The sequence below is a fragment of the Anas acuta genome, chromosome 8, assembly GCF_963932015.1.
Source record: "Anas acuta chromosome 8, bAnaAcu1.1, whole genome shotgun sequence".
NCBI classification, from domain to species: Eukaryota; Metazoa; Chordata; class Aves; order Anseriformes; family Anatidae; genus Anas; species Anas acuta.
The window spans coordinates 29,188,860-29,203,709 of NC_088986.1; the positions used below are offsets into that span (position 1 = coordinate 29,188,860).

The window sequence follows — 14,850 nt, forward strand, 5'->3', positions numbered from 1 at the left end:
AAGATTGCCATATTTCACTACCAGTTAGAGGATACGGACAGGTAGCCAGAGCCATCAGGACTATTACTCCTGGCAACCACGCATGGGACTGAGCACTCCATGAATGTTGAGTTTGGCAGGCAGACATATAAATGTCAGACAATGAATTGCTGTAATCTTGATAACATTATGATTAAGACCCATAGATAAGACAAGTAAAATGCTTTTGTTGGCTATAACACCAATAAAATACTATGCAGAATAAGTTGGTAAAGACTCAGACCATTATTTATAGGCTGAGAGTTGTAAACTCAGTGTCCCAGCCCATATACAACATTACTGCTTGTGGTTTATTTCAAAAGAACAGTATTTACACTGCATCAAACATAAGGCACTGATTCAGCAATGATTTTCCTGTACTTCAGAATTACCACTTAAAAAAATATCTTTTTCAGGTCTCCACACTTGAAAGGACAATTTTAAGTTCATAAATTAAATGCCAACTGAACTAGCAGCAGCTTCCTGATTCTGGTGAAAAACTGTGATTACAAAGTTCACTAAGTACTGAAACTGCAGCGAAAGTGCAGACCAGTTCTATGTTGTATGTGCATGGACCTCCCTGGTGCTTGGAATGCATATTCTTTCTTCTAAAATAATGACATTAAACTTGTGCCACCAAGGGTGTGTCCCTTCACTTTAGGAAGAAGTCAGGGAAGATGGGAGAGGGGCTAGATCCCTACGAGGCAGCATCTAAAAGGTGGACAAAGGAGAAGCCAACTACTTGCCCAAGCAAAACAGTATCTCCTTGGTAGGGAAACACTAGCAGAGTTTTCTAGACATACTTTGTTTCTTCCAAAAGCTCTTTACATCAGATCAGACCAAAGAGCCTGTTCGCGTTTTCCACACTGACATCAGGACATCCAACTGTCCCCTTCATGACACTCAGCAGCCTTCAGCTTGCTCTCTGCAACTGCCGTGCCAAAGACAATTTTTTGCTGCTAAAATACATTGCAACTAGAAATGTTAGAAAGCGTAACAAAGCTTCAGCTAATGTCTACATACAGAAATAGCAATGTAAATGATGTGAGGGTTATTTTTATTAGGGTCTAGTATTCTTATTGAGATGCTTTGATGCTTCCAGTATGCAGCATTGATAAACCACTGAGTCTTGGACTTTGCAGCAAAACTGAGAACCTGTTTGCATGGATACCTCAGGTGTGCTGGGAGACATTGCATGGCAGCACATTAACTACTCCAAAATGTTTCCAAAAAAACATTTTTAAAATTGCAACTTCTAGGATGTGATCTGTAAGACTACAAATGTGTACTGTGCCAAGAGTAAAGCCGTATACAAACGCAAAAATCAAACAAAATATTGATCACTTAATATACATGATATATCACTTAATATACATTACATTGCTTAGGGCCGGTCTGTGGACATAAAGATGTGAAATTATAACCAGTCATCCTTCACTGAGACCTCCAAACTGAAACAATAAAAACAAGTGAGAAGTGAGAGAAACAGTTTCTTCCACACATAGTTTGGACAAAGAAAACAAATGTTACAGAACGTCCCTACCTCCTCTCACATGCCAGATGCTTTCCAAAGATCTCCCAGTCCTATTCTTTGTTTCCTTCTTGCTCAAAGAGGGAAGGCCAAGAAAAATTCCTATAACTGTTAAAACCAAAATTTGCTTCCCTAACACCTACTTTGAAAATCAAAGCAATTTTCTGCAATTTAAATGAAAATATCCTACATTTCTGCTCCAAATAATTTTTTTTTTTTTCAGTGTACAGTATTTATGCTATTAAGACAGTGTTATCTTAGCTGCAATCCTCCAACATGTTTTAAGTAATTGGAAAGTACTCAACTGAAATTTCAAAACACATTTCATAGTCTAAATTTACTGCTAAACCTTCTTACTAGGCTTTGTGAGTTATATCCTTAGGATTATAAGAGGGATGTTTATTTTTCCTTTAAATACAGTCTTTCTTCTGGGTCAATATTTATATTCTATTTCCAAGGCCTTTAAGTATTCCCACAGTTTTGTGTATTTGTAAACATTACACTTCCTATGTCAGATAATTACATTCCCTTCTTTAAAATATGCCACCACATAATATGGTAGAATTCCTTACAGCTCAGAGTAGTCCTAGCCTATTTGTCTCATTCTAGCTAAGTATAGTGTCTCTCTTCAAAGAAAAAGGATTACATTATTTTAGTGCATTATAAGAGCCAAATACATATAGTTAATTTTGCACTTCTAAGGAAGTATATTAAATGTACTCTTAAAAAACATGTAACTGATAATTTAGCAAAACAGTAACATACATTATTTTTATAGAAAATAAAAAGATATGAAAATTATCCTTTCTCTCATATTAAACATTTTCAGTTCCTTGTCATCTCTATTTGCTTGTCTTCTCATGCTAGCACTTTTCCTGTCTGATTTAAACCCTGACAGAATTAACGTAAAGACTCTTTCTCTATAAATAACAATAATGCCCACACCCTGAAAGTCTTAGATGATGTCACTGGGAGCCTAACAGAAGAATTAGTGAGTTTTAAAAAAAGGGGCGGGGGGGACGGGACACCATATCTACTCATTTTTATTTTGTTTTATTCATTTTTCTTTATGCCACAGTTGAAATGAGGGTGAAAAATATTGTGCTTACTAGTGCCATACACATCTGTGTTGCTCAGAAGAAACACCTGTCACGAGCAGTATATACAACAGCAGTGACATCCGAACATTGCGTCATCTTATCTTGTGTTGTGCAAGCTAGCAAATAGCGTTGTCCCTATGTGCTTATAAGGTGAGTGTTTGGGTGTAGCTGCAAACATACGCAATACTTCATATAAACCACAGTGACTACCATTTGTGAGTGCTTCACCAGACTCTATATTCAGATTGACGTAAAGAATTTAAACATTGCTCATGGAATAGGAGACATAGGAAAAGGATCTGACTACTCCGATATGCAGTCCAAAAGATACCTAGAACTCTAATATTAACTATCAGAATTCATTGTTTCCACAATCCCAGAGAAGCTAAATGGTCTTTCATACATGTACCACCTACTGGATTTACTGAAATGTTATGTTAGTATGTAATTTTGTATCTGTGGATCTAGAATGCTTCTGGCACAGCTAAAATAAGAAACTTGTTTACAGGCTATTTGTAAGGCCCTGGGGCCTAGAGGATCCATCAGTAGTTAATGCAATGCACATGTAGACTTGATATTTTTAAGTGTGGCCCATTCATGAGCAAGCAGTTAGGGTTCAGTGATATAAGTTTATCTCTAGAATGGCTTGCAATCCAACAGTACTGGGTCAAAAATAACACAGCTACACGCTGCAAAACACTGGCTATTATAAACTCACTTTGCTGATGCACATTCATGCGTTAAAAAATCTTAACTAGTTAGGCTAATTGACTTTTGGATAACTTTTCAGAAATGTAGTTGCATGTCCATAACTTAAAATTTGTACCCTTTAAATTTGTACCACTACGTGACCAGATAATGCACAGATCTGGCATTAACAATCACAGAACTCCAGCTAAGAGCTTCTGTTCGGTCAGAACAGGGATGTTCCTTTGGATTTCAAAATCAAGGTAGACACTTGGGACCCATTTCTTCAAAACCGTAACCCTCTAGGAAGGTTATTTTTTATCTCTATATTAAACTATAATACAGCATGTTTCCTGATAATGGAATATGATTTCAGCTTTGGGGTCTCAGCTTTATTATTTGTAGCAGCCAAAAAGCAGTTATTGAAGAAACATGAGTATTTTTTGTCAGGCAGAGAGGCTGATTTTGCCTAACAATGCATGCACAACTACTTGAATACAAGAGCATAAAGGAAAAAGAAGCATGAAGGAAGGTGTGATGGGCTCATGGGGTTTCTGATAATATCAAATTCCCAAGCAATAGCCAGTTAACAACATACATCACCAGGACTTGATCAACAAGTTGATACTGTACAGGTTTCCAGCAATAACTAATAAGACTTCCCTTGCATCTTTCCTATTTCTCTGAACACGCCTTAAAAATAGTAATGAAGTAATCCCCACAGCTTCTTCTGAGGCAGGGAAGTGTTATTACTACTTAATTTTACATGTGAGGAAACCAAGTCACGGAGGGATTAAGTGACTCGGCCAAGGTCATACAGAAAGTTCGCTCCCATACGTGGTATGCGTCAGTCCTTGTCAGCACTCAGCGACACTCCCTGAGGAGTTCACTCACCCCCTTTCTCTGCGTAGGCTAGCATCTTTAAGATTTCTTAAGAATCATCTTTTACCCTAACCCTGACTGAGAGAAGAAACATCGCCAGCCCAGGTGAGAGTCAGGCTGAGCATGATCCCCAGTTAATGGCTTTCCTGTTAATTCACGTAGGACTCCTGATTATCTTCTGGATTGTACTTTATTTTCACCTCTGCCAGGAATTCCTCCTAACGGACTCCTCTAATGTAAAACTATGTCACTAGGCAGGGTAACATGGCACAAATAGACTATACAACAAATACATGCAGTAATTATTTTAAAAATACATATGTATTTCTCTCAGAATGTAAGTGGAACATAAAACTCCCAATTTCTACTGCACTAAAGAACAAATGAACTAACAACTAAACTTTCCTTCTTTACTTAATATAAATTTGACAGCCCAAAGTTTCATAGAATTTGTCCTACCGTGTACACTTTTGTGTACACACATACAGACAAAACACAGATAGCATAATACCTCCAATATAGACACTGTTACATAACAGATGTAAATCTGTAAGTCCATAACCCTCATAATGATTATCAGCAGGAATATTCTCAAAAACTAAAAACCACATGCTGAAATATTTCACTTTTACAGCAACTTTCCAACAAAAATCTCTGATGTAATTTTATGTGTAAGCATTTATGCGTACTCCCACTTTAACTAAAATGATGCATTTCACAGATTACTATTTCATTGTGTGCTTGTACAGTCAGAATATTTACTGTACTTCAGGTGATGCCTAAGGTGAAAAACTTCAGTGCACATCAGGTCCCTGTCTTCTTTCTGGTTAAGCAGAAACCCGAGCTTTATGTTAGGTTTCAGTTCTCTAAACATTGCCTTAGTTTATGAAATTTCTCCAGATGTTCCTCATTTTAATTCTTCTGTTCCTACTATTGAACAAGCACCCTGAATCTCTCTTCATATTCTTAGAATCTTTTTCTTAACTACCTAATAAAGTTTGTAACTTTATTCACTTTGAAATTTCAAAATAGAAGAAAATCCTGCTAATTGCAATATCTTTTGTGACTTAATTTACTTTTAACTTTTATTATGTTAATTTGCATTTAATTTGCATTTAGTCTTTTCACTGAATTATGACCTTTTTATAAGGTCAACATGACAGATGACAAATAGTGACCAACTCTGAAACAAAAAGAAGAGGTAAGCAACAAAATAGTCAGTTTAGATTTTGAAGGTTTTTAAGTGGTTAACCTATAAGGGGAAGTTAGATGTGTTGGACAGGATAGGAGAGAAACATTACTCTTTTATCTGCATTAGCAAACTGCAAATTGAGAAACTGGACATAGCCAATGAGTCAGCACTTAAGTATTGGCCTCATCATATCCAGCAAAGGAATGAAAACGGATACCATTTCTGGATGGTCAACAGAAGCGATCAGTGCCTTTTTCTCCACAACAGGGAAGAGAAAACACCGTTATCCCCTGTGACCAACACTGTGAAGACTTCATTTTCCTCAGCTGAAACAAAAATGCTGAGGTACAGCCACAGCCAAATCGAGAAGCTCAGTAATTAATTGCTATGTTCAAGATCCAAGCCAAGATTAATAGCTGTCCCGTCAATTCTGGTCATACTAGATTTCTGGAGGTTGGTCCTGCACCATGCTGCTGAAATCCCCCTTCCCCTTCCTCACTTTCTTCAAATTCAGGTCTCTTGTAATCTTTACAACCTGTTGTAAAGCATCCCTGTGCCAATAATAGCTTAGTTCCTCTATTATATTAGTAGAAGAAAAGCAGAGTTGATGTTTTACTTATGTCACTGACTCAGTAATCCACCTTTTCAGTTCATGCATTAGCAGTACTGCTACAAGAACAGGAGTGCCTTTTCTTTGGGGCAGAAAGAGTCATTCTGTGAACAAAACAATAGGCATAAGAGCTGGGGGGGCTGCCATCTATACCTTGCTCTGTCACTGATTTCCTGCGTGACTCTAACAAGTCATTAATCTCTATATGTCTCATCTAGAAAATGGGATAATAATATTTAACTATTTCATTGGGAGGTTTAATGGTTGTGAAATGTGCTGAGCTCCTTGGATAGAAGGAAGCTGCTGTCAGAGTAAACAGTAATAGCATGATTATATTTGGTGGGAAGGTTTTAGGAGAGTCACTTTGTAACATCAATATTACAATTCTACATTACACAGGCAAGCCTGGCTTGTGAATCACTTACCAAGAAATTTGTCTTTTACTTCAGCTGAGGCATCTATGCACACTGCATGGAAACCAAAATTAAAGAGAACAGTTAACACCTTGTAAGCACGTGGAAAGGTACCTTCGTTAGAGAACATCACATAATTTTCTGTAGTCTTAGAATCTAACTGCAAGTGCCAGCCTACAAAAGGTTTAGAAACACGTCTAGGGGCACTGAAACCTGCTACAGGCAAGTATGTCCCACCACATGACAGATCAGTTATAGACAAAAGCACATGTATTAGTGCCTTGTTGATTTTTCCTTTGATATTTTAGAAAACAAAAGGGTCTTGAACTAATCAGTCTTCCATTAATATATTCTTAGATGAGACTGCTACTATGGATTCTGAACACATTTGTAGAAAAAAAATCTAATCCACGAAGTCAGTGGGAAATGCAGATGCTTGGCATTTCAAAACAAACAAAACACAATGAAAACAACAACAAACTGACCCACAAAGCAAAACAAACAAAAAAGCATCATTTTTTTTGCAACTTCTCTTTTTGTAGGTATTTAATGTTATACGCATACCAGGTAGCTCAAACTTCCCAAAGCCTTTCCCCTCTCCAGTGTCTCACTGTCTCCCTCTTTCTCATTTCCAGTCTTAGTTTTGTTTTTTTTTTTTTTTTGGTTGTTTGGTTGGAATTTTTTTATTTTTTTTTGTTTTGTTTTCAGGTTTTAGGTTTAGGTTCCTTTAATTCACAAGAGGGTGCAACATCAAATACTCTCCTGTACTCCCTTTTGCCAACATAACACAAAAAACATAATTAGTATTTACCACAAATTCAAATAACTCATTCTAACAAAATGACTGGTAACTTATTTTGGGGCAACAACTTGAAATTGATGCTTCTGCTTCCACCATACTAATCCTCATTTCATTTGTGATAAGGCATTAATATTGGTCAGCTAAATCCTGTGATGTTTTGATGTTGATACAACATCAGTGAACATATATTGTTTTCCTCTTCAAATTATAAGGTAAATAAATGTTCATATACACTGTTTGTAAATATCTGTTTCCCTACAACTAATATCTTAATAAATAAATAAATAAATCGATATCTATATCCAGTACCTTGACTACAGGTAATAACATGCAACTTTTTTACTTGGAAAAGAACTTAATCAAGTGTTCACTTTCACCAAATGCATATTACTAAATAATAAGGAATTAGAACTGTATTATGTTTTAGAGAAAACAGTATACAAGGGAGAGAGAAAGCTATTCTTGCATCATTTTCTGGTGAATATATTCTCAAAGGTTCTCATGGCACTGTCATGGCTCTTATGGGATTAGCAAGAATGTATAATCATTGCAGAAAAAAAGCCTTGTAATAGTAGTGGCTCTGTACCACTAGTCCTAACAATGCTCAGTTCACAATGCCTTCGAAATTCAACTGAATTTTCCCTAGGAAACACCTGTCCACAGGATATTCATATTTCAGAAAAAAAAAAATATCTTGGGAAAAACATGATGTTCACGTATTTTGTCAAACACAGGGCAACTAGCTATCTAACTGATTTAATGAATTACACCGTTTTGCAGCCTCTCCACGGCAACACAGATGAATAAACATCCTCTCATACTTCAGTCACACTTCCAGGTTTCATTTTTTAATGATCTGGAGATCATTAAAATTCCACTCTAGTGCCTGGTGAGCTGTTGTCTGGTTGCAAAGTAACCAGTTCTGAGTGTAGTCAAGAGATGTCATTTGAATGGATTTGTAGGAAGCAGCACTTCTGAGTTTCATCAGCAAATAACTTGATTGAAGTAAACCACAGCAGAATCAGAGCCCTGTTATGATATACAAGTGGCCAGAATACATATATAGTAGGTCAACAGGATAGAATATTCATTCTACAACCTGCACCTTGGGAAGCACGTATGAAATAATTACCCAAGTCCCCAAAATAAGAAACATTTACCATTTACCACGGCAATTTTCAAAAACTCAATTGCAAAATGAATGTTGAAATGGGAATTAGAAAAGGAGAACCATTGTGCTTTTTTCTGCTCGGCAGTATCTAACTCTTTTAAATCTAACTCTTTTAGTGGCAAGGTTTAGAACACCAAGTAGATGAAAATTATGAATTATGTTAAATGTACAGATATAGAAAGACCTGAAGGGACTGTTCCTGGTCTCTTACTACTTTCTGTCTGTTTCTGTGCTCTGAAAAGCCTTTGTGACAAGCATCTTTTTAACGTATAAGCTTTTTGAAGTGCCCAGTACCTTCTCTTTTGTGTGACAAAAGATAGTAGATATGCTACAGGAGAGAACACTGAACCTCTGAAAAGGCCATGGATTAAGTTCAGTCCAAATTTTAGAACCAGGAGGAGTCACCTGCTTTGCAAATTGCTATAAAATAGATATACAATGACAAGGCCTATCCAACACCTATAACTGATCATTCACTAAAGCTAGGGCTTGTCTAGTATGACTTTATACTCTAGAATCTGCAGATTTAAAATGAAATCAGGTCATGTAAGTTCCAAGTACTCGCTTTCAGCACGAGGAACGCACCAACTACATTGTATAAATTGACATCACTGACAGGTCTGTACAAATCTACAGTTGCTCATAACAACAATAGACATTTACAACTGAGAACGAGTCCTACTTTTGACTCAGAAGGCAGTGCCTGACATCAGGAGCTAATAATCAACACAGAAAAATGTGAGCTTGGCATGACTGAGGTAGGCATTATAAGATGTACAGCTGGGAGTGGATAAACCAGAATGGGCAAGGTGGAGACTATTAAAATCTGGCCTATTTCTTCTACTGAAATGCTCAATGAAGAACTGTACAAGTATAAGGGACCATACAAATTGTATGCAAAAATAGTAAAAATGAACAACTCTTAAAAAAAAAAAAAAAAAAAAAAAAAATAGAATGTATATGTCAAGTTTAGGCAAATTAGCACTGAAGAAAACAGAAAAACATGAAGAGACATTTTAAACTCTAAATGAAGAAGTTACAGACTACCTATTTTCCTCTGAACATTGCTCTTGATATTCGTATTCATCTGTACTGATGGAAAAAAAACGTATCGTGTTGTATGTACTGCTCAGCTCATACCCAAACTCCCCAGTTGACTCTGTACCTATCTAATTGGAATTATGTGAACTTGTAAAGACTGTACCATACCCATGCAGCTACAGAAAATACTTTGTCAAGATTGCAGAGTTCTTACATTGCATAAACTCTTCCTTGCTCAAAAGTATGAAATAGTTGTAATTAGAAAAGTAATAGGGGAGAAAGGGAGCTGCAGAATTGAGAAATCTATAAGTAAGAAGAGTAAGAATTGCAAACGGTATGGAATTTACCTAACATAAGCACAAAGTAGCAATAAAAGAATGAGAATACTAACCATTGCCTTCAAATACAGCTCTTTTGCATTCAGCCTGTGGTAAGAGCAATGAGCAGATCTTTGAAAGCCAGAATCTTTCTTTTTTTCTCCCCATGTAAATCCCCAATACAGACATGTACAAGAGCAATAAAAGAACAAAATGATCGATGACCTAGCTACTCTTGCAATGAAATCTGTTCCTTTTTCCTGTATCAACATTAAATGTTTAGTAGTTAACTATAGAAAGTTAATATTATCAAAGCATAAAAAATAACTTTCATAATAAATCATATTCATAATGTATCACGTTACTAATTTTACAGTAGAAAAAATTACTTTCTTTAAAATTCAAATACATAATAAACCTCAAAAGGTAGTGTTTATGCGGTTAGGTTAGCTCCAAGGTATTTAAAGTTTTATGTGTTTACAGTTTATACTCTGAAAGTGTTTATGTGTTAAGTGTCTTTTAATTGTAAAGGGCTGCTTTGTTGAAAGGGTGCAACCCAAAGTTCAAGGGCTGACCATGACCTGTGCGGAGATGACTTGGAGCCCTAGGGAACTGGGATGTTCCTTAATTTATTATGACGCTGGCTAAGACATCACAAGATTTTCTGTCCTCTTGGTTAATGGTAACCTTGATCCTCATTCCCTCACTACAGAAACACAGGCTAGTTAGTATATACACTTTCCTCAATATGGTGTGGCAGCTTTACGAAAATAAAATGGAGAGCAGAAAAAAATAATAGAAAATCTGGGCAAATAAATTCATTTGGAGGCATACAATTGATAGGCTTAAAAAAAAAAAAAAAAAAAAAAAAAAAAAAAAGCAACTTTATTTGAGCAACACGGTATTGCCAATTCCTATGATTCAATAATGAATTTCTTTAGGCTGAGAAGAAATAAATGATTACATAAGAATATTGGCTTTCTTCTTTTCACTCTAGTGAAAAGCAATTGACCATTTCATCTGTATTTTAAAGACCGAGGACAGGAAATATTATTTATTTAACCACATAGCTTTTTAATGTTAAGTTTGCAAATTTGCAATCCTGGACTGCAAAAGGATGGGAGACAGATAAGAATACCATCTGTATAATCTCGCTCTCCAGTATTTAACAGCCACAGCAATCCAGAAACTAAAAAGGAAAGTGCAGCATTAGTGGCACTCTGGTTCCAGCTAGCCACAGCTATTTATTTTGACAGAAAATGCAGACATATGTTGGAGGAGGAGGGAGGGATTTGAGAGGGAGTGCTCCGTGTTGAAAACAGGATATGGTGAAACAGCTTCATTAGGCTTACCCTATCATTAATTTTAGGAACATATCTTGCAGCACCCTAAGGATATCTACTCTTTCCTGGCTTTGTGCTACAGAAGCTCACACTGAACTGGTACTAATTCTAGACCATAAACTTTTCTAAGCTCATGAAGGGTCAGTAAAGCAAATTATTTACTGCATTCCACAGTTCTAGACCAAAGCATTAGTCTTGAATTGGACTGTTGGGGAGCTGGCAACACACTTTAATAACCCGAGTTACTTTCTAATTAATGACCTATAACCTATTTTTGTTATTCTGGAGCTTAGGATAGAAAAAAATGAGACCTCAAGAAATAGTTCGCCTGCCACATGAAAAAAAAAAAAAAAAAAAAAAAAAAAAAAAAACACAACACTGGACCCTACAATATATACAAGTGCTAATGAAGAACAAAAATTAAAAGTGTAACATAAGGTGGCCTAACATACTTTCAGTTAGCAAGACTAGAAACCACAAACAACTTACTGAGCAAGTTCAGTATATTGCAAACACTGTAGAAGCAAACTTAAAGGTACAGGATCTACAAATACTTTTTCCTAATAAAAGAGTTTCTAAAAAATAAGAAAAGGTTAAACAGAATGTGAGAGAAAATGTATTAAGCGATCTGAAATTCTGAGTAGCTGGTTTTTTGATACTGAATAAAACCAGGTTCCTAAAAATGAAGCGTGAGAACCAATCACCACTGCTAGTACCAGCAATGGTAATTATCCGTTCCACTTATACACGTACCAAAGTGATACTTAGTGTTATGAAAATAGGAGGGTGGCTGCTTCGATCTATCAGCTAGTCTAGATGAAGGACCCTTCCATGCTCAGAAATAATGGAACAGGAGAGGTGTGGATACACTTACATATACGAAGAACATTATTTACTGGTAGGGCCTGGGAAACAAGCAAGTTAGGTGTGACAGGCTTGAGCAATGCCTGTCACTATTTCTACAGATAGCTTGCTACATTGAAATCAGGCCCATGATACATATTTCTAGGGGCTTGCTTGGGTGAAGTTGCATCATAACTCCATTTTCAACTTTGTATCCAAAACGTTTTTGCAGACCCAAAACTATTTTTATCCCAAAGCCTGTTGTATGATGACAGGAAATGTACTTTAAAAAAAAATGATGGGGAAGAACAAAAATTACACAGGGAGAGGCAAACGACACTGCACATGATATGCTTATTCTGTATTGATCAGTTTTGAGAAGTGTGATGCACACCGGTGTCTGTACACAGTTAGATCAGTGACTGACAATAACAATCATTTCATCTCCATTTATTTGTCTCTTTTAAAGCAGCAGAAGAAAAAACTTGCTGGGTGGCTCAACTATCTCATTTATATAGATGAAAATTTCTGGATGTCTTGGAACAATTTTTTGGATGTGAGGTACTTCATACTTTTATATTTAGACATGAGGGCATCTCAGCTAAGATTTGCTATTGCTGATAGTTGATAATTTCCTTATATCCTCAACTTGTGAGCTAGTTATCTACCCAAAGGAACATTTTTGTAAAATCATATGACCCTGACACTAATACCAACTTGATGTACTTCTAAGACCAATGTATAAAATGTTACATCAGGAAATACAATTTCTATTTTAAACTTCATCAAACTTTTTAAAGTCAAACATTCAAACCTGTAGATTTTAACATATATATATATATATATGCAATAATTATTATTGCATTACTCACAGAATATTTTTGATGCTAAGGCTATATATTCTACTTTTTGTTATTTAACTTCAATTTCAGCTCTGTCTAATATCTTCAATTTAAATGCCTTAATTAGACACTTCATGGTTTAACAAACAAATGCTTAGGAGCATTAGTCTTCATCGATTAAACTTCCGTGACTTTGTCACTGAAAAAAATGTAAACTTTTACATTTTTCTTCACTTGTTCTCTTTCATCAAAGATTCAAAGAACATACTTGCTACTCTTATAAACCTATGCTGGTTGCTTACTTAGTTATCATATGAGTAAAATATCACAGAGAACAGAAAAAAACAAAAACAAAAACAACAACAACAAAAAAAGGTTTTCTTGTAATTACTTTATCAAAAAACAAATATTCTCCCTCCGAATGATGCAGTAGATCCCGTGCAGTGGCAAAGAAAGTACATACAAATTTTGAAGAACAAGTGAGTCTTTGGAGCTGAGTTCAAGGAGTTGGATACGAACATTCCTAACATTAAAGAAATTTACAGAGGGCATCACATATGAAGCCAAGGAGACAGCAGTGAGTGGAACAGAGAAACTTGAGTGGAGTGCAGCAATACATAAGAAGGTTACAAATGAGTTAGGTAAAACTCATGGGCATAGATTTAAATGCAGTAGACAGAAATTTGAACTTAATATAAATCACAGCACCTCACTTTCTTCTCTGCCCTTTTTACCAAAAATCCCTCTGCCCTCTTGTTCGAGAATACTGCAGTTTCATTTCTTATCTACACCACTTCACTGCTCTCAAATCCATGAAAAAAATACAGCTATCAAGAATCTTTTTTTAGGTCACTCCTTTCACTCTACATAGAAGTGAGAAGTCACCACAGAATGTTCTCTCATGATGCTAGGTCATTAGAGTTGTTCTGAGTTTTCACTTTCAAAGGCAGAAGCAGGTGAAGTCCCACCCCTTCAGAAAGCAACACTAAAACAAATACCCATGGGAAAATACCTGTTCAGAATTCTTAATATTTTCTTTAGGTGAATTTGAGATCTCTCCACTGAAAGGGAAAACATAACTTACTTTATATAGACAGCCAGTTCCCCAAGGCTGGAACAATCTTCCATTTTGTTTCAAAATACTAAACGTGCCTGAAATAATACCTGAAACAAATCCAAAATAAAAATGAGAAATGCATAACAGCAATTTAATCCTAGCACAGATTAATTTCATTCAGAAATTCCTGTAGGGCACTCTATCCTGGGATATGTTGACACACCTTATTTACCTAACGTAACAATATAGATAGTAAATACATATGTATAAATACTTAGTGCACTTAATACTGTCTTTTTTTTTTTTTTTTTGTCTTTTATTCGTATTACAGTAGACAGAAGTGCAGTAGTGGATGAGTGTAATACAGAATCATAGGATAATTCAGAGATCTCAGGAAATCTGTGGTCCAAAGCTGTTCATATCTGTTGAATTACAGATACGAGGTCAAACCTCATATAATCCTGTTAAGGGTCATATCTGGTCAGGTCTTGAACACCTCCAATGACAGACTGTGAAACCTTTTTGGACAACTTGTTCCAATGCTTGAGTATATCTCCATCATTACTTTAGAAGGGCTCAGCTTCTTTTCCAGATTTACGTGACACAGTGCATAATGAGTTTTTCTTGTTGCCTACAACATAGAATCTAGTTAGATTCTATATTAGATTCATAGAATCTAGTTAGATTCCTCTAAGACAGAGGAGATGGGAAAGAATACAGGAAAGGGTAATATAACCTGGGACATGAGCTTGACCCAGATGCTTTGGACCAGTCTTAGAAGTTTGAAAGTAAATAACTATATTGCATTAGAGTACTGTCTAAAGGCTGAAACATCAAAGTTTAATCCAATTGCAATTAAATGGTAGTATAAACGTAGGTTTAATCTGTTAGGCACGTAGGATTAGTTTATGCTTTTCTTTAAACTTTGCTGATTTATGACCTTTTGTTTTGGTGTGTTTTATTACTGTTGCAATATTACTTAATAAAATGATAGCAGCTGG

At 35.9% G+C, this 14,850-nt stretch overlaps 1 protein-coding gene across 1 annotated transcript in view; it reads right to left on the reverse strand.

The window, feature by feature from the left end:
- The window catches only part of LOC137860490 (uncharacterized), a 49,866-nt gene that overhangs the window by 22,795 nt on the left and 12,221 nt on the right, over nucleotides 1-14,850 (reverse strand). The window contains exon 2 of the mRNA XM_068690783.1: nucleotides 13,877-13,956. Coding sequence (XP_068546884.1) covers nucleotides 13,877-13,956 — 80 coding nt within the window. The remainder of the gene's footprint in view (nucleotides 1-13,876; nucleotides 13,957-14,850) is intronic.